Genomic DNA, 21,354 nt, shown 5'->3' on the forward strand with positions numbered 1-21,354 from the left:
TCTCTTAATTCTGTGATGCACAGACCACATCTCAGCTGGTCATCCAGCTCCTCCAGGTATAATCAAAGGGTGATCCCTCCCACCCTACATCTTGGCTTATGGTGGTTGGAAGATGTTCTCTGAAGGGGTTTTTCTCTTCTGGAAAATCACTGTGACAGTCCTAGGTCAGGTGGTGAGTGGGCTGATGGTTAGTGTTGGCTGTGATGAAATCCATGCTAAGCACCCTCTATAGGGGTCTGTGAGTAAAGATAGAGATCTAAAGAGGTCTCTGCAAAGCAGAATCCCAATCTCTGTGCTGTGGTGTTTGAGGATGCTGTTATCATGGAAGAATCTGGCTGATCATTGAGCCAATGTTCCTACAAATACCCCCAGCAGGATCTCACTCACGGAGCTCTGAGTGAAGCAGGAACAGAACGGAGAAGGATTTCTTTTCCAACAATGGGAAACTGCTATGATAGAAATGAAAAATGCTGAAATCTGATGTGGCTTCAAAACAGTTCTGAAACAGCTCTGAGTGATTCTGCAATGACCAGTGCTGGAACAGGGAAGCAGATAAAAGCACATAACCTCATACATTCTGCATAACTTCCTTTATCACTATTGCTGAAGGCAATGCTGCATGGCTTAAACACGCAGAACGAGGCACAACAAGGAAGAACAAGGATGTCAGAATCTAACCTCTCACTACTCTGTGTATCCGCCTTTAGGGAGGCAGACGTCATCAGCTGTCTACTCAGCTTCTTGCCCAATTGCCTACTCAGCTTCTTGCCATGCTGATGGATGGCTGTAGAGCAGCCAGGACAAGTGGAAGGACAGCCCTATTTCACAGGACGTGAAGAGCTCCTTACAAACTGCAAGATCACAAATCCATCACATGAAGTCTAATAAGGGGGCCGAGCCAGCACAAATACAACAGTTTAGCAGTTTATTTTAACCACCCAATGAGAACGAAGCAACTTAAAAGGATTCGTGTTGCCAATAGTCCTTTTTTGTTTTGTTTTGTTTCGGTTTGGTTTTGTTTTTCTTCCCTTCCTTGCACGGTATTTGTTAGAAATCAGGATTTTCCTTAACTAAATGTCTTGTGGTCTCTTTAGCTTTGTTTCCTAACAGGGTTGTCTTTATGTTAGTTTTCTTTGGCTTCCCAATAGAAGAGTAACAGATTTCTTTTGAAGTTTTTATTGATGAATGAGCTCCTATAAATAACTCTCTGTGGCAGCAGCTTGATCTCAGAGTTTACTCTGGAATAATAGTAGCAATGGGAATGGAGGAAATTTATGGCAGCATGACATGAAATAGTTTAATGGGCTTCATACTGTTTAACTTAATCTTTACAGATGTAAAAACAGAAACACAATTATTTTAACAACTATTATTACATATTGCTTTTGTAATGAAAACAGCAACTTAGTAAGATAGGTAATGAAGAATTAAGGGCTCCACCTCTCTCCAGCTTTCATATGTGGAGTTGAGGGAGCTCCTAGATGTTGTAAGGATGGATTTGCACATGGGACTTGATGCTGAGTCAAAACACAAAAGCTGAGTTGGGGCATTTTGCATCACAGTGTAGGTGATTCAGGTTGGCAAAAGACAGAGAGGTGAAACCCTGTTTTGGGGCAAAAAGATTGGTTTTCTTCTGTTATTTCACCACTAGTGATTTCCTCCCACCTTATGAGCAACAGGTATTCTTTGGGGAATAAGATGGAGAGGAAAGATGGAAATCAGGTGGAGCTGTAGATGTCCCCATTCATTGCAGTGGAATTGGACCACTTGGCCTTTGAAGGTCACTTCCAACTCAAACCATTCTATGGTTCTATGAAATGATGCTCCAACCCTCTGATACTGACCCCTCCAAAAAAGACAATTTTACTCCTTGTCATCTCAAATCTGTTCATTTGCCCTGCTTATTCATTTTTCTAAGGCGATGTCACATAACTCGAAAATGGCTCAGAAGTGCCTCTTTGCCCCACGTAAACTCAGGAGCTGTTGGAAGAAAGGAAAGGAAAAGCTTAAATCATCTTCTGTCTAATGGACTGAAGGCTGTGCTTCCCCATTAGTCTGCTTTGTCTCCTACTTCAAATCCCACACAGCTCAATTGAATCAATATAAATTAGGCCATCAGACAGCTCCAGGTACTCTATTTTGCTGTCACAGGATTGCAGACAAGAGCTCATGTGAACTAATACTCTTCTGGTCCCATGCTCAGGTGAACACCCAACAAAGCTGAGCACCCACCATGGGCAGGTTGGCACCAAACCCAACCAGGATGTCACCAGAGTAGATGTCTCCATTCATCGCAGGGCAATTGAACCAGATGACCTTTATAAGTCCCTTCCAACTCGAATAATTCTACGTTTCTACTCTGTTAATTACTGGACCCTGTTCAAGCACACAGTTTCCTTTGCAGAGGACTGAGATGGCTGAGAGCCAACTGCAGCTCCACTGAGATTTTGGTGCTTTGCAAAGAGCTTGAGTAAATAGTGATTCACGTTAATTCCCTGTGTAATTTTAATAACAAAAGCTGACTGCTGTCAGTGTTGTTTCCTCCTTGAGGGAGGCTGGCTTAAAGCTAAATTACAATGAAAATTATTATCATTGTATTTTATAAGCTGTTTTAAGCAGGAAATTTGCATTAGTCATAACGTTTTCCAAGCCATGGAAATTACCCATGCAAGAAATAACTTGCAAATTCTTACTCGATTTCCAAAAATGTGGGAAAGTTTATTTATTTCTCCGTGCATTCCTGATTTGCAATGTGCTCTCTAAAAATGTCGCTAAGATTTAGGCTAACCAAGCTCATGCTAAATTTAGCAACTATATTTTAAATAAACATTCTTTACGCTTTACCGAACTGGCTTTTGAAGTTGGCTTAAAACAAATGGTGTTCACATGAACGTTAACTGTGTTCTACTTCGGACTCAGCGAACATCTGAATAAGTAATAAGGTATTATTCAGGCTAATCTGAAAATGAGGTTTTAAGAGGTCTAATTCATCCATTTTGGGAAAGATTCCTGTAAGGAATACCGGATCAGATCAGTATTTATTTTTGGAAGAGTCGGTTCTCTTCTCCTTGACCACACAAAACTTTCTTGTGAAGTCTTATGAGACACTGTGAAATCAGCTGTGATTTAGCACGCATCGCATTTGAGGAATCCGGCTCGTTTTAAAGCACTTAATGATTTGTCTGGATAAAGCACTAAAAATATACTGCAGGGAGCAATTATGCAATGTCCAGACTGATGGATTGCATAACCTCGTAGACCTTTTCCATCTGTAACTTCTCTCATTCTGTGATCTTGTCTTCGTAGTCTTGCACTGAAAATCAAATATGTGATCTGTTTAGTGTCCCAAATCTCATCTCCCAGGAGAGGTGGGCTTTGGGGTGTGTGGGGCTATGAACCAACTTAGAACATCCCCTTGTTTCTGGGATTAATAGCTCGTCACAGTGGACTTAAGAGCAATTAGCTGGAGGGCTGTGGGTTTTTTTTAGTGTGAAAGGGGATTCTCTGTCATTGGGAAAGGATGAAAGGAGGAGGGATTGGGAAAAAAAAAAAGAAATAGAAATGGTCACCAAGTCTCTTTGGGTTATGGCACCTCAATATCAGCCACTGATGCTCACGTGCTTTGAGTGATGAGTCTCCAACGTGGTTTCTGTATGTGTATACGTGTTAAATTTATTTTATATATGCATGTATATATGCAATGGAACCAACTTAAGAGAGCCCACCCAGAGTGAGTTTACAGACTGAAAGCCCCACTTATGAGAAATGAACTTCCTAATGTGTCTTAATAGACTGCCACACAGAACTGTCAGTTCCCATTGTAAGAAAGCCACATTCAGAGGCTGTGAGCTCCAATGGGTTAACATGGGCAACATGAAACCTCTCTCAGTTGGGAGAGGTCAATCCTCCCCAGCAGAACGGAAAGGCACATCCATCGCCCACACAAGTACTGTGCTGTTTGTGCTGCATCATGGGCTATTTTCTACTTTTTCTTCATCGTGTTTCAGCCTTGTGTTCGTAGCCAAACCCGAGAGGCTGGGAAAGCAGGAGGGGAAGATTCCAGGGATGAGTTAAGTGCTGGGTGGCAGCTCTGTGTTTGGCAGCTGGGTTTTATTTTTTTGGTTTTGGAACAGGTGTGAAACCATTAGCACTGAAAACACTGAGTATTTGCAGCTTGTCAAGCCCTCTGTATCTGTATAATGCATTATTTTGCACCGTGCAGCAGCAAGGCGAGTGTGGCATGCAGAGCAACCAAGGATGCTCACTCCACAAAAATCCCAGGTAGTGCTGTATCGATGCACACCCTTACATCTCAGCACCAAAGCACGGCTGTTTTTCATGTACCATTGCTTCTGCTCTTCTATATATAAACAGATGACGTGTTGAAGCCTTATGTGGTTAGTCATTCTGCCTGCTGGCAACATGAGACTTTCCCTTGTTGTCCATCCCCTGCAAGTTACCCCCATGGCCTGATTCCAATTGATTCCAAGTTGCCACTGAGGAGTATTTATGGGGTGCTGAGTTCATCTGAGTTTGTGTCACCCTTGTCCAGATGTTAATTCTGTTAATTTTACAGTCTCCTGATTGATTGAAAACAAAACCAAGCCTTAGCTGCTGCAGCTGGGCTTGGTCCTACACCACTCCAACAAAACAGACATAAAACCAAATGTCACCAAGCACAAAGCTTCACAGAAAACAAACTCCTATTGCAAAGATTAAATCTCCAAAAAGCACATTTGAGGAGGAAAAAAAAAAAAAAAAAGGCATACAAGTCAAGCTGCAGTTTGATTTGAGTCTTATTCCTTCAAATTTTACTTTTTTTTTTTTTTTGTACTAAAAGGCATAGGTGTGGAGGTGGTTGGATGGTCGCAGTGGCTGCTGATGGTTCCCTCTGTGCACCTGGATCATAGAATGGTTGGAGTTGGACGGGACCCCTAAAGGCCAGCTGGTCCAACCGTCTCGCAGTGAATAGGAACAGCTACAGCTCTATCAGGTGCTCAGAGCCACGTCCAGCCTGATCTTGGGTGTCTCCAAGAATGGGGCACCCACAACACAGCATCTCTGCTCACTCTGGGGCTTGAAGGAGACAGGATTCACCTCCCTACCTCCAAACTGTGAGCAAATCCTGCAAGCCTGTGGGGCAGAGAAATGGCCAGAGGTTTCAAGTCAATGCTGGGCAAGAACCAACCCAGCTCTCCTCTTGCCCGTGGTGATGCTCCCACCCAGCCTCCAAAACAACATGATGTCAATCCCTTGCACATCTCATGGCATGGCTGCCATTTATTTATCTTGCTCCTGTATCTCTACTTACACACGAAAGACACTGCAGGGACAAGGGGGTTCGAGGCAATAATCCCCCAGCACCTTCCCAGCCCTGTGTATTATCCCACAAGAGGCATCGAGTGGGCAGTGACACTTCACTTTCCTGATTCAGTGTCATAGCTTTAAGAAATGGACTCCATCGATAACTGAACATGAATTGTCAAGAATAGGAAGCACAGCACGCAAGGGATTTTGTTTAAAGTCTGTCTTGCAAATCTACATTGAAATTCTTCTCCTTTTCTTATTGTCCTTTTTTTTTTTTTTTTTTTTTTTCCCATGGGAGGAATTGGTAAACCCATAGCTGCTTCTGCTCCTGGATCCACGTGTGAACATCTTTCTTTTGGGAAACTCCACAAGGGTTTTCTGCACTCCCCCACCCAAGAGCTTTTTGCTTCATGTTGAATGGAACCCCTGAGCTCCCAGTGCAAAGGTCAGGGCAGGATGATGAGGTGCACAGTGCAGCCATCCTCCATAAAAGCTGAATCACAGCTCACCTGAGGACCCCAGATTTCCAACAATCCAGGGGTAAATTTAAGGGGAGGCTTCTGAAACAAGGGATTGGATAGAAGTAGGAGAGAGAAGGAGGAGAACAGAATCATTTTGGGAAATGTCACCTCAGTCTCAATAAATGGATCATTTCCCCTGTTTTTTTTTTTTCTTTTTTCTTTTATCCCCTTTTACCTCCTGGCTCTGCAGTGCTTCATGCTCTCATCAGGATATTGGCACTGGGATGATGGCAGCAGTGCATCAGAGCCTGGCATGGGGTCCAGTCTCACTCCTCGGCCCACTGCTGCACAATACAAGGTGACTTTGACTGCACACAGCCACAATCCTGGACAAAATACTTTTATTGGATATTTTCATAATGAAAAAAAATGAGAATATATATATATATATATTTTTTTTTCCAAAAGGGCATTTATCCATTAATATACAAAAAGCCTCTATTATGGGAAAAATAAAAATAAAAATAGAAAGAAATATTCCTGCTTGCTTCGAAGGAGTCTTGATTTTTCCCTCTTTAAGAAATATATATATATATGAAAACTTTGAGAAACACAGCTGAAGTCTTTTGTTTTCTGGTTTTTTGGTTTTTGTTTTTTGTTTTTTCTTTGTTCTCTGTTTCATTTCCAGGTTGTTAACACTTCAAAATGCCAAAATCAGCCTCGGCAGCCCAGTCTTTTTTGGTCAGAAGCATCTGATTCCAGCAACACGTGGAAACCAACTTCTTGTTCCAGACATGTTTGCTCAGCCATCCCTCTCTCCACAGTCACAACAGTGAGGCAGAAGAGCTGTGGCAGTACTTGAGAAGGACAGTGATGGGCAGGGAACCAGCTTGAATTCTATACAGTGCTGAGTCAAAGCAAGCAGAGCTGTGAAGGATGAGCCTGAGTTCTTTTGTTTGCCCCTGTTCCAGCTCTGGTTCCCCTTCTTGGTGGACTGGGCCGATCTCAGGCAGAATATGAACAGCAACACAAATCTCAGCCTCTTTTCCAAGAGAGAAGAAGGACACGTTTGGTTTCCAAAAGGAAAAATTAAAATAAAGAAAACTGGAGAGCGGAAGGATTTGGCAGAAAGCTGAGGATCTTGCTGGATGCAAAGGTTAAAGCTGCAAAGCAAACCTAGCAGGGCTTAGAGGCCAGCATACCCCCTTCTCCCCTTCTCCCCCCACCCCAGAGCTGCCCCTCTTTGTGATGTGAGAAAAATCTGGTTTACCTTTCAGTCGATCTGGCAGAGGGTGAGGCAATGGGAAAAGAGAGCTTTGCAGTGAGAGGTGCCTTGAGAATGCCCTGAAATCCTGAGTAACCTTTAGCATCGCTTTTAGGTCCCTACCCGCGTGGTGAGGTCCGAGTCTGGGTTCTCCCTTCTCAGCGAGCAGAACGGGGGGGAGGGGGGAGGGAGGGGGGGGGAGGACACATATCATAATGGGGGCAACTACTGGAAATTAAATACCGCCTCAGAGAAGTGGAAAGGGAAGCAGGAGAGGAAGGGGATGCCGATGTGGTAGAGCCTCCCGTGCACCTGGGAGTCGAGCATGAGGGAAGCATTGAGGGCCGAACCGAAGCCTCCGCTAGCCACCAGCGAACCGACGGGGCTCTCCCGGGCCTTTGGGGCTGCCCCGGGGGGGTTCTGCCGCAGCCCCTGGGCTAGGATGCTCTCGATGCTGAAGCTCCGGCCCCTCTTGTGCCCAGCACCGGCGGCGGGCGGCCCCCCCGAGCCGTCGGGGGGTCGGGGAGCGGCGGCACCGCCTCGATCCAGGCACCCGGAGACAGCATCTCCTCCCCCCCGCCCCGCTGCCGGCCTCGCAAGCCCCTCATCGGCCGAATCCCCAGCCGGGCTCTGCCCCGTCTCGCTCCCTTTGGCCCGCTTGGGTTCGTCGGGGCGGCCGCCGTCGGGGGGAGCCGAACCGCTGCGAACCTCCGGAGGCCCCGAAGCTTTGGGCTTCCTCTTCCTCCGGCGATAGTTACCGTTCTCGAACATGTCCAAGCAGCGCGGATCCAGGGTCCAGTAACTGCCTTTTCCCGGCCGACCCTTCTCCCGGGGCACTTTGACGAAGCAATCGTTGAGGGAGAGGTTGTGACGAATGCTGTTCTGCCAGCCCTGCTTGTTGTCGTGATAAAAAGGGAAGCGGTCCATGATGAACTGATAAATACCGCTGAGGGTCACCTTCTGCTCCGGAGCCTCTTTGATGGCCATGGCGATGAGGGCGATGTAGCTGTAGGGAGGTTTCTGAGGAGGGTCCTGCCGGGTAATTGCGCTGCTGGGGGCAAAGCCCAGCGCGGCAGGGAGGTACAGCATGGATGGAGAGCCCATAGGGGAGAGGTGGGGGCTGTAGAGGTGGCTCATAGCCGGCGGGCTCGGGGCTCCGACTCTTCCCCCCAGGAGGGATGAGTCTGCCGGGGAGAGGTTTGTGTGAGCTCAGATCCCAGTCCAGCCCGAACGAGCTCGCTCTGCCTCTGTCCCCGCTTCATAGCTCTTAAAAAAAAAAAAAAAAAAAAAAAGGAAAAAAAAAAAGGAGGGGGGGAAAAAAAAAAAGTTAAATAATTGTTGTAAGTTTGCTATTATATGTTGACTTAGCACTGGAAAATAAATTGTCTCTGATAAACAGTCGTTTGTGTTCTCAGCCCACCCACATTAATTAAAATTTCATTGCTACAAAACTCCGAGCTCACTCCACGTGTCTCGCTGGTACCAGCCAATGGTCTCCGGGTTATTCCTTCATTTGTTTATAGAATTAGTCTGTTGATAAGTCTGCCCACCCAAGTCGAATCAAGCTGTGTTTATTTGGAAAAATTTCCGGGCACCCAATATATAAACGCACTGATCTGATGTTTGAAATATCACGTCCACCCTTTGACGCTGTAAGCACACACAGCAGAGCAGGATGTGCACTGCTGGAGCTCGGGGAGGAGAGGGAGAGGATCCTCGGAGGAAAACGGGGCCGTGAAACAACAAAAAAATAAATAAAAGGAGAAATAAATGGAAGGGGAGAAAGGGAGGAAAAGGGATCGAGGAGGGGAGAAAACAGAGCTGCTGATGGGGAGGGAGGAAAAAAGGATTCTGTGGTTTTTGTTTGGGGGGGGCAGGTGCGTAAGGCTGAGCCCCGCAGTCCCCAATGGCTGCAGAAGGCTGGGGGGGGAGATGAGGGGGGAGCTCGGCAGGAGGGGGAGGAGGGTCAGTATTTGTGAATGCGGGCCTGTTGCTTTATATTATGTACTTTCCTGTTTATAACAAGGAGGGGGATTATAACAACTTTACAAGTGCACACAGCTGGCCGGTGCTTACATTAGGAATTTGTAATGCTCTTTTTCTGTATAAATGTCCAGGTTTGGGTCTGTGTTTTTTGTTGTTGGCTTATTATTTTTTATTATTATTATTATTATTATTATTATTATTATTATTAAATTTGCTGATGTAACAGCTTTAATCCAATGCCCTGAGGGATTCTGGTGCAGTCAGAGGTGTCGGCTGCTTCCCCAGGCTCCCTGTGTTAATTACAGCATCATTCCTTTGGGGGAGGGAAGAGGAAGACAGAGACAGGGATGGGGGTGGGAATGGGATGGGATGGGGATGGGGATGGGGATGGGGATGGGGATGGGGATGGGGACGGGGACGGGGACGGGGATGGAGTGGAATGGGATGGGGATGGGGATGGGGATGGGGATGAGGATGGGGGTGGGATGAGGATGGGGGTGGGATGTGGAGGGGAATACAATAGAGATGGGATGGGGGTGGGATAGAGATGGGGTGTGAGGATGTTCCCTGTTAGAAGGCCGTAGAAATGAAGCAAGTGGTGAACAGGAGATGCTCAAGAGAAGCATCTCAACAGATGCCCATTCCCTGCTTGTTTAAGGAGAGAAACAAGACCTGAATCAGGAAACATCCCTTCCTTGGGAATGGCTTCTAAGAGAAATAAACCCCCACATGCAGCTCTTCACCCGCTTATAGCAGCCGTGGTGGGACTTTTCCATGGTGGGTGAGGAAGTAAAAGCAGAGCTCAGCCAGCCCTCCCTCCGGCCCTCCACGCAGGATCTCTCAGCCCATCGGGTTTCTCATCTGTTTATGCCATTTCCCAAGAAATGGAGCAGGCGAAGGGGTTTAATCCACAGACAAAAGCTAGCGGGATTCATATGGAGTCACAAATGATTGATTAACGACACCTCCCTTTTATTTATTATTTTTTTAAGAGCTATGAAGCACGGACGGAGGCTGAGATGCTGCAAGCAGTGGACAGTGAGCCTGAGAAACACAGGGCTGGAGAAGGAGGTGGCTCCTTGATAAGGGGATGGGTACCGTCCCCGTTCACTGACTCATCCCAGGACAGGATAGGGAGGGACAAACCCACTCTGCTCACCCCTCCTTTGCCGCTAACACGCACCATCAGGCGTGCCATCCATGCAAACCCGAAATAAATCAAAGCAGAAGGAGGGATTGGAGTGGGGAGAGCCCTTTGTCTGAACGTTGGAGATCGGCATTCCTGGGTAGCCCCGCCCCCCGGTAGCATCTTCAATGGGGAGGGATGGAGCAGAGCCCGGCTGTTCTCACCTTCTCGATGCATTCACAGGGCAGCACGATCCCCCCGCACAGCCCCACTTCGGGGACACCCTGCTCCTGGGACACTCCAAAGGCAGATTATTAAAACAGTAAATACTCGTGCGTATGGCAGGAAAGTGACACAAGGGCTTCCCCAAGCTCCCTCCCCCAGTAAAATTGTTGCTTCCTCCTTTTCTTCCCCCCCCTCCCCTTCTCCTCCTCTTTACAGTAGGAAATCCTTGGAGGCGGGGATGAGGCTTTTATGTCTTCTCCTTCTTCCCAACCCATGTGTGTCTGTCTCCTGTCGGCAGCATCTCTGCATTATGTGCACAGGCAATGGGGTGGCCGGGGAAGGGAGAGGATCAGAGAGAGCAATGAGGCTGGGAGGAATGTTGTTGTTGTTGTTGTTGTAGCTCATTCTCTGAACATAAGAAATGTGGATCCGGCAACAGAGGCATTGTTGGATGTTTTTCCCCTCCTCTCCAGCTGACAGTCCCCTTTCAAAGCAGCAGAGAGGAGCAATTTCACCCAGGGATCCCAGGAGGAGAGAGGGGTAAATCAATGCTCCCCACTCCCTCTGTAACCCAACCCGTTGTGAAGCAGGGGTGTAAATCAGCACTCCCCTCTGCAGCCCTCCCAACAACAGTGTCCGAGCCCATCCAGCTCTTGGAGGAGCTGCTTCAGAAGGGGCTTCCTCATCCCCAGCTGACCATTGCGAATGACCCCAAGCCACTTGGAAATGCCCACCCCTCACCCTGAGCTGCCGTGCACAGTGCTTTACAATCACAAGATCGCTCAATGCTGGTAAGGGGCTGGGAGTATTTTTAGTTCTCCCCTGGCTCCTCAATGCTTGGTATGAATTTTCTGCAAAATCCTCTCCGAAGTGACAGAAAAGCAAACAGCCTTGCCCCAAAATCTCCTTCCCACAGAGCACTGCTGATCTTTAGGAGGTGTAGGATGGCTCAGAGGGAGCAGACAGTTCTCTGCCTGGGGTTGTGGAGAAGCCGGGGTTTTTCCTAAGGGGAAAAAGTTTTACACGGGTCCTGCAGCACCAGGGATATGTTCCCTGGGACAGTCAATGCAGGGAAATTCCCAGCAGCGGTGCGGGAACGAGCTGCAAACCCGCCAGCCCTTCCCCTCCTGAACCACAGAGCTGTCTGGGCTCTCAGACAGGTTTGCAAAACCATAGTTTGATGGCAATGCAGCAAGAAAAACCCATCCACCAGCCTCATCCGCTGCCCGGAACCGCGCTGGGCCTCATCCCGGTGCATCCTTCAGCTTCAGGCAGCCCCGCTGGGGCAGAGTTTGGCCCTTCTGACCTGCTAAGGGGGGGGGATGGGGGGAGACGTTCAGCTGCAGAAGTTGTCCTGAGGGCTGGGAGGGTTGGCTGAGCCTGGAAAAGGGACGAGGTGGGGGGATTATCTGGGGTGGAAATAGACACATTAGGGTTGGCTCGAGGGGATGGGGCTTTCTGTAAGGAGCTGCCCTATGCTTTCCTCCTGGATTTCTTCCTCCCTCTCTGCCCCAGCCGTCACCTGTCACGACAAAAGCCTATCGCGTTATCGAACCCTGCGTCACGGCTTTGAAATCGGGCTCAAAATCGTCCCTGCAGCACTCACTCGGCTCTCACCTCGCCTGCTAAATGAGCCCCCAACAGAATTCCTCCGACGAGAAGGAGCGAGTGGGACGTATTGATGAGATCTGAGCTCCTTTGGAACAGAAGGACAGGCACAGCCTAAGTGAGATCTGCACCCTTAGGGGGGAAGGCTGCGAAGCCATTCTGTCCCGGATGCTGTTCCTGGATTTAAGATGAGAGAACGGCCTGATCCTGCAGGAGGAAAGCTCCCAGCCCTATGCTGCTGTCAGCATCTCACAGAGGGCTTTTCTTTTTGTGCCAAGTGGCTGAAACCCGGCCATCCCTGGATGGCAGCAGAGCAGAGCAAGGAGAGGCTTTGGGAACAGCTCAGACCCCACCAAACAGCGCTTTGTCCCCTTCTTTACATCTATCCCAAGATCTCCCTGTCGGGTACTATTGATATTAGGAGAAATACCACCCCAACCCCCTCCCCCAGCCCTGCTGTGTCCCCCAGGACAAGGGAAGGGGATAGGGGGGTGGCAGAGACACCAGCCAGGAATTCCCCAGCCCTGGGGAGGGTGAAAGGAGTTGGAATTGGGGCAACAAGTGCTCTTACCCCTTTTATTATATTTAAAACAGCGTTTTGGATTTTGTTGGGGGAACTAAAAAAGAAAAAAAAAATGTTGGGGAAAAAGAAAGAAAAAAAAAAAACCACCCTCTCAGAGCCAGGAAAGAAAAAAAAAAAAATGGCAAGAGATTTACAAAAATGTTCCTTAAAATACAGATCAAGTGAGTGTCGGGCATTTTTTTCCTTACTTAAACCGAGAGTTTCAGTGCTTTTTTTGCCAGATTTCTAGCGCGTGCCAAACGTCAGCGATCAAAAGCAATTCATGTCATCGATTTCTAAAGGCCAACGCGAACGGAACGGTTCCTTTAGCCCCGGTACAGCGACAGAGGGGATGGGGCTGTGGAATGGGTTCGGCCGGGAGGCGCCTCCGGGTCACGTCGGGGCTGAGCCGCGGAGCCCTTTCGCTGTGCCGGCAGCGGGGAAAGGAGCCGGGCACGAAAATCTTTTGAATAAGAGGAGCTTTTCCCTCCTCCAGGCTCCCCCGGCACCTTACAGCCTTAACGCTGCGTCCCTGAGTTTTAGGAGGGGGGTGGAAAGCAGCTTTAACAGGTTCACGTCGGTTTGGGGAACGTCTGTCAGTGAGAGCAGCAGCTCAGGGGGATGGAGGGGAGGCTGAAAGCAGGCAGATATCCACGCGGGAGGGGATAAAAAGCTGTTAAACGGCCCCTACGTGTGGACTTTCCGCTTTCTTTTGAGATTCGGAGGTTTAAGAGAGAACTCCCAGCTCTCGCTTCGGGCTGCTTTCAAAATGGGGTTTTGCTTTCGATTGGAAAAACTCTCAGTGCGGGCACCGCAGCGAAGCAGAGCTTGCAAGGATAGGGCAGAAGGGAAGGCAGCCGCAGAACCCCCCCTCCCCACCCCGCTTTTGCTCCCTTCTTCCCTCTGGAGGCCAAGGGCAAAGATTTGGAATAGAGAGGCTGCCCAGCATCAGCCCCAAGCCTGAATTAAACCTTTATCCGAGAAATAAACCCTAATCAACCTTTCGGCTGCGGGAAAAACGACTTGGTTTTTAAAACAACGAGCGTCACACGAAGGAAAGGTGGAGGGAAATGGTTGCATAAAGCACGGACGTACACACAGAGCGCCAGACTTGGAGCAGAACAAAACAGCACGGGTTTATTTTAAGGTAAGTACAACAATGAAGACCACATAAGACAAACGAACTTCGAAGCAGATTAAAGCAAAACAGTCCTTAGGAACGGTCAAGGTGAGATCTATTATACAAAAACATCACGCGTCGTAAATAATAATAATAATAATTAAAAAGAAAGAAAGTATCAGATACTTTGGTGTTTGGGTTTTTTTTTTTTTTTTTCCTTTCAAAAATCCACTAGCAAAATAATAATAATAATAATAATAAATTATTTCCTCGTCTTGCTCAAAGAACAGCTCTAAAACGAAAGAAAATCTATGGCATAATTGTACACGGAAGGAGAAGAAGAAAAACTCACTCGTCATCAATTTGGAAGTCAGAAATCATCGGGCGAGACAAAAAATAATCCAGTGAACTCAACTTTAAATATTATATTAATGGCTCTGAAAAAATCAGCCTGATTCGAAATCCACACATTTTTTACAGCACAACAGAGAACTTTAAAAAATACCCAGGACATATATTTATATATATATATATATTTATATACTTCTTTAAAAAAAAAAATCGTATAAATGGTCGTTGTGATATTGGTCCATAACTTATTTTTTTCCAACACCCCCCTATACTTTAGCATATAAAATTTGCCACTTTGTTTACATAGACATATATATATATAAATTTTTTAATTCTTCTTTTTTTTTTCTTTTTTTTTTTTTCTTTTAGGAGACATCCCCTTTTCAAGTAGGATTTACTTGCCCGGAATTTCAGGAGGCCCGAAATGGGGGTAGGGGGGGGGGGGGGATGGGACACAGAACTTGGGATCTGCACCCCCATGTCCCACAGCTCCACGGAGAGGATTTACGTTTTATGTTTTTATTATTTTTTTCCCCTCGGTCTGAAGGGTTTGATGCGTTTTTATTCCACCTGATTGCTACTTTTTTTTAGTTATTGATTTTTATTTTTTTTTCCTTTTAATATTTTATTGCTTTTTTTTTTAATTTTTAATTTTTTTTAATTATTATTTTTTGGCGGATGGCTCTAGGGGAAGGATGGAGGGTTGGGGGGGGGGGGGGAGCTACTCAGTACTTAGTGCAGTCGTAGGAATAGGGGGCGGCGTGGCGATATAGTGAAGGCGCGGACCTGTAGGGAATCTGACAGGCGGAGTTGCTGCTCACCTGATGTTCGCTCTCCATCCCCAACCGATGCGTCGTGAACATTTCCCGCACGTTAGGGAAAGTCTGCTGCTGAGACCCGAACGTGTGACCGGGCAGGTGACTCAACTCGGCTCCGTGATTGAGGTACCACGATGCTGCGGGTTGCCCCGCCGCAGTGCCTCCGTGCGGATGCCCGGCTCCCAACGCTCCCTCTTGCCCAGACGGCAGGCTGAGGGCCCCGAGGGGCGACGGGGCGCCGGTGGGATGCTCGGCCAAACCTTCCTCCAGCGCCGCGGGGGGCACGCACATGTGGCCCGGCCTCTCGCCGCTGTAAAGGCTCATGGCCCGCATGCTGCAGTGGTAGCTCCCACTAGTGTCCAGCGCCTGGCTGCACGCCGCGCTGTAACCCGACGGCTGCCCCGACGTGGGGTAAACCAGCGGCATGCCGGTCCCCGTCCTGCCCGAGGCGGCACTCACCGGGCTCAGGTCCCCCGCGGGGGATGTCCGCAGGGTCATGATGTTCTCCACGCTGAAGCCCGGCAGCCCGTTGCCGGCCGGGTGTTGCTCGGGCAGCGAACCTTCGGGGGAGGCGGCGGGAGGCGAGGCGGCGCTTCGGGGGCTGTCCCGGAGTCCCCCGCCGCTCCCCGGGCTCAGCGTCTCCACTTTGGTGATCACCGGCAGCTCCGGGGACGCCGTCTCGCTCTTGATCACCACTTTTTTCTCGGAGGCCGAGGAGGAAGAGGACGAGGAGGAAGCTTCCTTGGGGAGGTCGGCGCCGGGCAGCCCGGGGGGTTTGGGCTGCTCCTTCAGCAGCCGCTCCCGGGCCTCCTCCTTCTCTTTGGACACGTCCTTCTTCTTGAAGCGTCTCCGGCGCCGCAGGAAGCTGCCGTTTTCGAACATGTTATAGGAATCGGGGTCCAGGGTCCAATAGCTGCCCTTGCCCGGCTTCTTGTCGTCGCGGGGCACCTTGACGAAGCACTCGTTGAGAGACAGGTTGTGACGGATGCTGTTCTGCCAGCCCTGCTTGTTCTCGCGGTAGAAGGGGAAACGGTCCATGATGAACTGGTAAATCCCATTGAGCGTGATCTTCTTGTCGGGGGCGTTCTGGATGGCCATAGTGATGAGGGCAATGTAGCTGTAGGGCGGCTTCACCAGGTCCTTGGGGGCGGCGGGTTGGTGCGGGTGGTAGGGGCCGTAGGATCGCCCCATGCCCGCCGCGTACTGCTCGGCGTGGCCTGAATACACGCTCATGGGGTTGCCCATGCCGCCGTACGTCCCCGCCGTCCGGTAGTAGTTCTGCTCGCTTAAATAGGGCACCACTCCCAAAGCGTTGGGGTCCGAGACGGAATAGCGAGCCTGCATCATGGAGAGGAGGAGGAGGAGGAAGAGTGCGAGAGGAAGGGCCTCACCCTCTGCGGGGAAGGAAGAGGGGAGAGAGACAGAGCGAGCCTCGGCTGCGATCTCAGTCCCAGCGGCACCGCAGCAGCATCCTTGGGGCAGCCGGGGGCAGGCGGGTCGCTCCCTCCCTCGTTATGACTGTGATTCTGATGGGCACACCTAGAGGGAGGGAGGAGGGGGCGGGGGAAGGAAGGGGCTGCTCTAGCAAGAAAAGAGAACTAAAAAAAAAAAAAAAAAACTAAACTAAAAAGTAGGGGAAAATGAAAAGGGAAAAAATAAGGGGGAAAAAAAAATAAGAAAAAGAGAAGGGGGGAAAAAATAAAAATAAAAATAGCAGCCCTGCGGAAACCCTGGTCACAAGCACCGGGCGAAATCTTCCGGCGCACAGCGGCGCCCCGCCGGCTCCCGGCAGCGGCGAGGGGTGCGCGGAGCCGCCGAGCTCCTCGGCCGCGCTGCCGCCGTTCAAACCGCTGCCCGCCGCCCGCCCGCTTTTACTCCCCGCTCGCCCCGCCCCTCGAGGCCACCGCCAGCCAATAGCAAGCCGCGCCGCCGCCGCTCCGACCAATGGGGTTGAGGCGGCGGGATGCGGTGGCGATGCGAGCATCACACGCGGACACACGCACACACACACAGACACACACACACACACACATACAAGGACAGTGTCGCCCTGCTTTAATCGATATACCCAACGATATATACACATCTCCCACCTTTAATCGAGATATTCCACAATCTGCATCTCTTCGCCCACCTTTCACCTACACATCCAGCATCAGATAGATTTTTTTCCCACCGTTTTCGCCCCCAAAGAGCCAACCATTCCCCGCACTTGACAAAAAGAAAACGGATTTTGAAGCCCATTTGGAGATGTGAAGGCACCAGGTCGCTCCCCACGGGTGCAGGCACTGAGCCGAAATCCCGACCGTGCGCAGCTCCGTGCTCAGGTTTTCCCCCTTTTCAAATAGAATTATTTTAAATGACATAGCCTAGCTGTTTCTTTTCTTTTCTTTTCTTTTCTTTTCTTTTCTTTTCTTTTCTTTTCTTTTCTTTTCTTTTCTTTTCTTTTCTTTTCTTTTCTTTTCTTTTCTTTTCTTTTCTTTTCTTTTCTTTTCTTTTCTTTTCTTTTCTTTTCTTTTCTTTTCTTCCTCTCCTCTCCTCTCCTCTCCTCTCCTCTCCTCTCCTCTCCTCTCCTCTCCTCTCCTCTCCTCTCCTCTCCTCTCCTCTCCTCTCCTCTCCTCTCCTCTCCTCTCCTCTCCTCTCCTCTCCTCTCCTCTCCTCTCCTCTCCTCTCCTCTCCTCTCCTCTCCTCTCCTCTCCTCTCTTCCCTTCTCCTTTCTTTCCAATGCAATGCGCTTAGGTGGCTTTTTTTCCCCTCTCCACTCCGGCCATTGAGGAGTTTTTTTGTACGCGTGTGTGTGTGTTTTGTTTTGTTTTGTTTTGTTTTTTTTCTCGTGGCTGTGAAATCCGCCCCTCTGCCTTTCTCTAATGATTTCATTAGAGGCAATCAGAGCGGGACAATTAGGGACGCGAGGTGGCCATGTGTAAAGTCGGCTATTCGGGAGATCTGCGGCGATGCGCTCTGCGCTGTCCGAGGATTGAGCGGCTCTGCCCGGCACGGAAATCTAAGTGAGAAGCAGTGATCCCCCCCCCCCCCCCCCCCACGCCCCCTCTTTGCAAAAAAAAAAAAAAAAAAAAAACCAACAAAAAACCCCAAAACCCATTCATTCTTACTGCAAAATCGATTCGAGCCCGAAGGGAGCAGATAAGGAATGAGCTGTCACCTCGGCGGGGCTTCTTTCCCCAGCCAGGCTGCTCCCTGTCTGATTTCTAAGCCGCGATTTTTTGGTTTCTCGCACTGTAATTTCTCCCTTCCCTCCTTGCAATTTGTGGGGCACCGTCAGGCTTTCAACAAAACTATTTTGCCCAAATTCCGATCGGGATTTTGTGGTCGAAATGCCCCCTTTCTCTGCTCGCAGCCGCGGACCGCAGCGGGTTGCGGCCGTGGGAACCCGGAGGGGCCGGGAATTGCCGGCGATTTTCTTCATAGGAAAGGAAACGATTCTACTTTATATATATATATATATAAATGCGATAGGCAGAAAAAAAAATAAATAAATAAGAGGCAGCTCCTCCGCGAGGAGGTACAGCCACAAATGATCTGCAGTGGAAAATCGATTGCGAAGTTTCTCCAGACGTCTCCAAATCGCTATTGAATTTTGACGGAGATCAATGGAAAAGTTCTCGGAGGGATTCGTTGTCAGTGTGAGCGTCCAGGAGAATTGTTGGTGGAAATAAAGAGTGAATTCTGCGAGGTCTGCTGATGCGTTTCGTGGAAATCTACGGCCACCGAGACGGCTTTCTTTATGTTATTATTTATTATTGTGGAATAATTCGAGAACGACTCCCCCCTTTTTTTTCCCAACTGATTTCACATTCTGCTTTCAAATAAATCGTCTTTCAAATAGAATCACTAAACCCACTTTGTTTTTTAAGCAGAGAGGATTTATTTGTAAAATTGTAATAATGTATATATTGAAAGCCAGGAATTTTTAAGTGCATAAAGCTGAGCCATGCAACCCCTGAGGTTTGCCAGAGCTGTCCCTTGCTAAAAGCTTGGGACGCCTCGAGAAATAACCCTCGTTGTATCTTACCTCTCCTCAGTTGAAAACATTACCGAGACGAATTTCTAGAGAGAAAAATAAAGCAACCAAGAAGCAGCGAGAGGACTTTGCGTGTTGCATACAAAACCTAAAAAAAACAAAGCCCCAAAACTTCAACTGGAGAACAAATAAAACAAAGTCGTCAATCTGAAAAATAATGCGTACGAAACGGAGCAGTGCAGACAGAGGAATCCTCGCGGACAGCAGAGCCCCACGATCGGGGCAAACATTCCCTATTCCCAAACGCGGCGGCTTTCTCTCCCCGTTCCTCCGGGACTTTGGGAGCGCCGTTTGCCCGAATTTCCCCACCACCGACGGTGCGGCGACCGTTTTCTTTTCGCTGCTTTGATTTTCTTTCTCGAGGAACCGAGAGACGCAGCTCTCAGATCTTTCATCCCCCGGGGATTTTCCCAGCCCGGTTTCCCGCTCCGGGCTCTGCCCGGTTCCGCTGTTCGGTGTCGCCGATCCCCGCTCCGGTCCCGGTGCTCACCTGCCCGGTGGGAGCACTGAGCGGCGTGTGCTGCCCTCCAGGGGGCAACGAGGGCTTTGCACCGCCGCACCGGCACCGGGAGAGGAGGTGGAGGGTAAGAAAAGGGGAGAAAGGAGAAAAGGGTTAAGAAGGAAAAGGAGAGATGAAGAAATAAAGGGATAAGGATAAAGAGGGAGAGGGCAGAGGGAGAGAGAAAGAGTGAGGAGGTGTGAAATAGAGACTGGAGAATGAGATCTGTGGGGAAGTGGCAGAGAGGAGAGAGGGAAAAAGGAAGAGGGAAAGAAGGAAAAGGGAAGAAGAAAGAATAAAAGAAGGAAAAGAAGGAAAGGATGGAAAGAATGGAAAGGAAGGAAAGAAGGAAAGAAGGAAAGAAGGAAAGAAGGAAAGAAGAAAAGGAAGGAATGAAGGAACAAAGAAAAGAAGCAAAGAAATGAGAAGAAGAAAGAATGAAAGGAGGAAAGGAGGAAAGAAGAAAAAAAGGAGGAAGGGAAATAAAGAATGAAAGAAGAAGAAAAGAAAGGATGGAATATAAAAAGGAGGATAGTAGGGACAGATGGAATGAAGGAAAGAAGGAAGGGAAGAAGGAAGGGAAGAAGAAGGAAGAGATAAATGTGTGACACTGGAAGAGGGAAGGAGCGGGGAAGGGAAGGGAAGGGAAGGGAAGGGAAGGGAAGGGAAGGGAAGGGAAGGGAAGGGAAGGGAAGGGAAGGGAAGGGAAGGGAAGGGAAGGGAAGGGAAGGGAAGGGAAGGGAAGGGAAGGGAAGGGAAGGGAAGGGAAGGGAAGGGAAGGGAAGGGAAGGGAAGGGAAGGGAAGGGAAGGGAAGGGAAGGGAAGGGAAGGGAAGGGAAGGGAAGGGAAGGGAAGGGAAAGGGCTGACACAAACCCCACACCTTTCCACAGCATCAGGTGAGTTGCTGGGCTCAGATGGGTTAGATAGGGCCAGTCCCACCGGCCTTAATATGCTTCTTTTTCAGGGTTGCTTAATATACACAAAAAAATCCATCACAGACTGTTTAGCCACACATGGAAATACATTTCACAGTATTCAGAAAGATTTGGCCCAGTTAATAGCCTGCAACAATGAATATATTGTAAAAACAAGCTGCCTTTAAAATTTGCAGCCGATTTTTAACTTTCAACATTGAAAATCAAGCACTATCCTCTATGTAGATTAGCATTCACCTTCGAGTGCATTTCGTCTGTTTTTTGTGGCTGCCCTTACGTGTCAGCCTGCTCTGCAGGGCACTGATGGCCACAGCACAAGGAGTTTCTTTCTGCATTGTCCACAGTGCACCCTGGGGTTTGTTCTCCTGGCCTGCGTTACTCAGGCACTCCCTTTTTTCTAGGTGGTTTCACAAACTGTGAGCTCTGCAAGCAAAAGCAACATTTTGTCTTCTGTACGAAATGCTCAGATCCTTTTTTTGACCTCTTTCACTGGAGCGTTTTATTCGGTTTGGTAAAATGGTTATTAGAAATGATTCAGTCCCCTCCAGTAGCCTGACTCCATTTACACAGGATGTTGGTGGCCCTGTCTGATTCCTGCCAAAATGAGACTTTCCAGTGGCATCTGTGCAATGCTAATGGGAAAGGCTGAAGCACGTGTTGAATAGAAGAGACACTGGAAAAGCAATTTGGAGCACGCAGGGTTTCAGACCCATGGAATCAAAGCAGTGAACTGAATTGGTAAGAAAGACATCAACTGTCTGCAAACTTATTTCACAGCCTAGGGCAAATTATCCTGAATTCTGTATAGCCAGCTCATGTCTGTCTGTTTGGGAGACAAAACCATGTCAGGAAGTGAGCATTTTGCACGGAGGGAGATGTAGGTGGTCTGGTAGGATCTCAGCCCCTCCTTGATTGCTAATGTATTAATTGCCATGGCATCATTGCTTCACCTTCCTCAAAGAAGGAGAGTGTAGCTGAGACACGGCCATCCTGGGAGCCACAGCACAGTGATTTTGGGTGGCAGCAAGAAGGCAGACGTTGTTGACTCT

The 21,354-nt window shown here is 48.8% G+C and overlaps 2 protein-coding genes across 3 annotated transcripts; both read right to left on the reverse strand.

Moving 5' to 3' along the window:
• Window positions 1–6,162: 6,162 nt before the first annotated feature.
• Window positions 6,163–8,169, reverse strand: FOXL1 (forkhead box L1). The gene has a single exon (XM_031615306.2). The coding sequence runs from the start codon at window positions 8,167–8,169 to the stop codon at window positions 7,258–7,260; it is 912 nt and encodes a 303-aa protein (XP_031471166.1). The 3' UTR covers window positions 6,163–7,257.
• Window positions 8,170–8,241: 72 nt separating this feature from the next.
• FOXC2 (forkhead box C2) lies at window positions 8,242–16,424 on the reverse strand. Of its 2 annotated transcripts, XM_090149439.1 has the most exons (2): window positions 14,832–16,424; window positions 8,242–8,298 (listed from the first exon to the last, which is right to left on the reverse strand). In XM_090149439.1, exons 1-2 carry the CDS (start codon window positions 16,173–16,175, stop codon window positions 8,242–8,244), a joined length of 1,401 nt encoding a protein of 466 aa, XP_090005565.1. In that variant the 5' UTR covers window positions 16,176–16,424. The 2 variants fall into 2 exon arrangements, with proteins under 2 accessions (XP_090005565.1, XP_031470951.2); XM_031615091.2 differs by lacking the exon at window positions 8,242–8,298 and having other exon boundaries at window positions 13,534–16,423.
• Window positions 16,425–21,354: the final 4,930 nt, after the last annotated feature.

Source organism: Phasianus colchicus, chromosome 13 (assembly GCF_987193195.1).
Source record: "Phasianus colchicus chromosome 13, bPhaCol1.hap1.1, whole genome shotgun sequence".
Lineage (NCBI taxonomy): Eukaryota > Metazoa > Chordata > Aves > Galliformes > Phasianidae > Phasianus > Phasianus colchicus.

What these genes read in the sequence shown, in the direction of transcription:
- FOXL1 (XM_031615306.2), bottom strand. Translation starts at nt 8,169, where the DNA reads ATGAGCCACCTCTACAGCCCCCACCTCTCCCCTATGGGCTCTCCATCC.
- FOXC2 (XM_031615091.2), bottom strand. Translation starts at nt 16,175, where the DNA reads ATGATGCAGGCTCGCTATTCCGTCTCGGACCCCAACGCTTTGGGAGTG.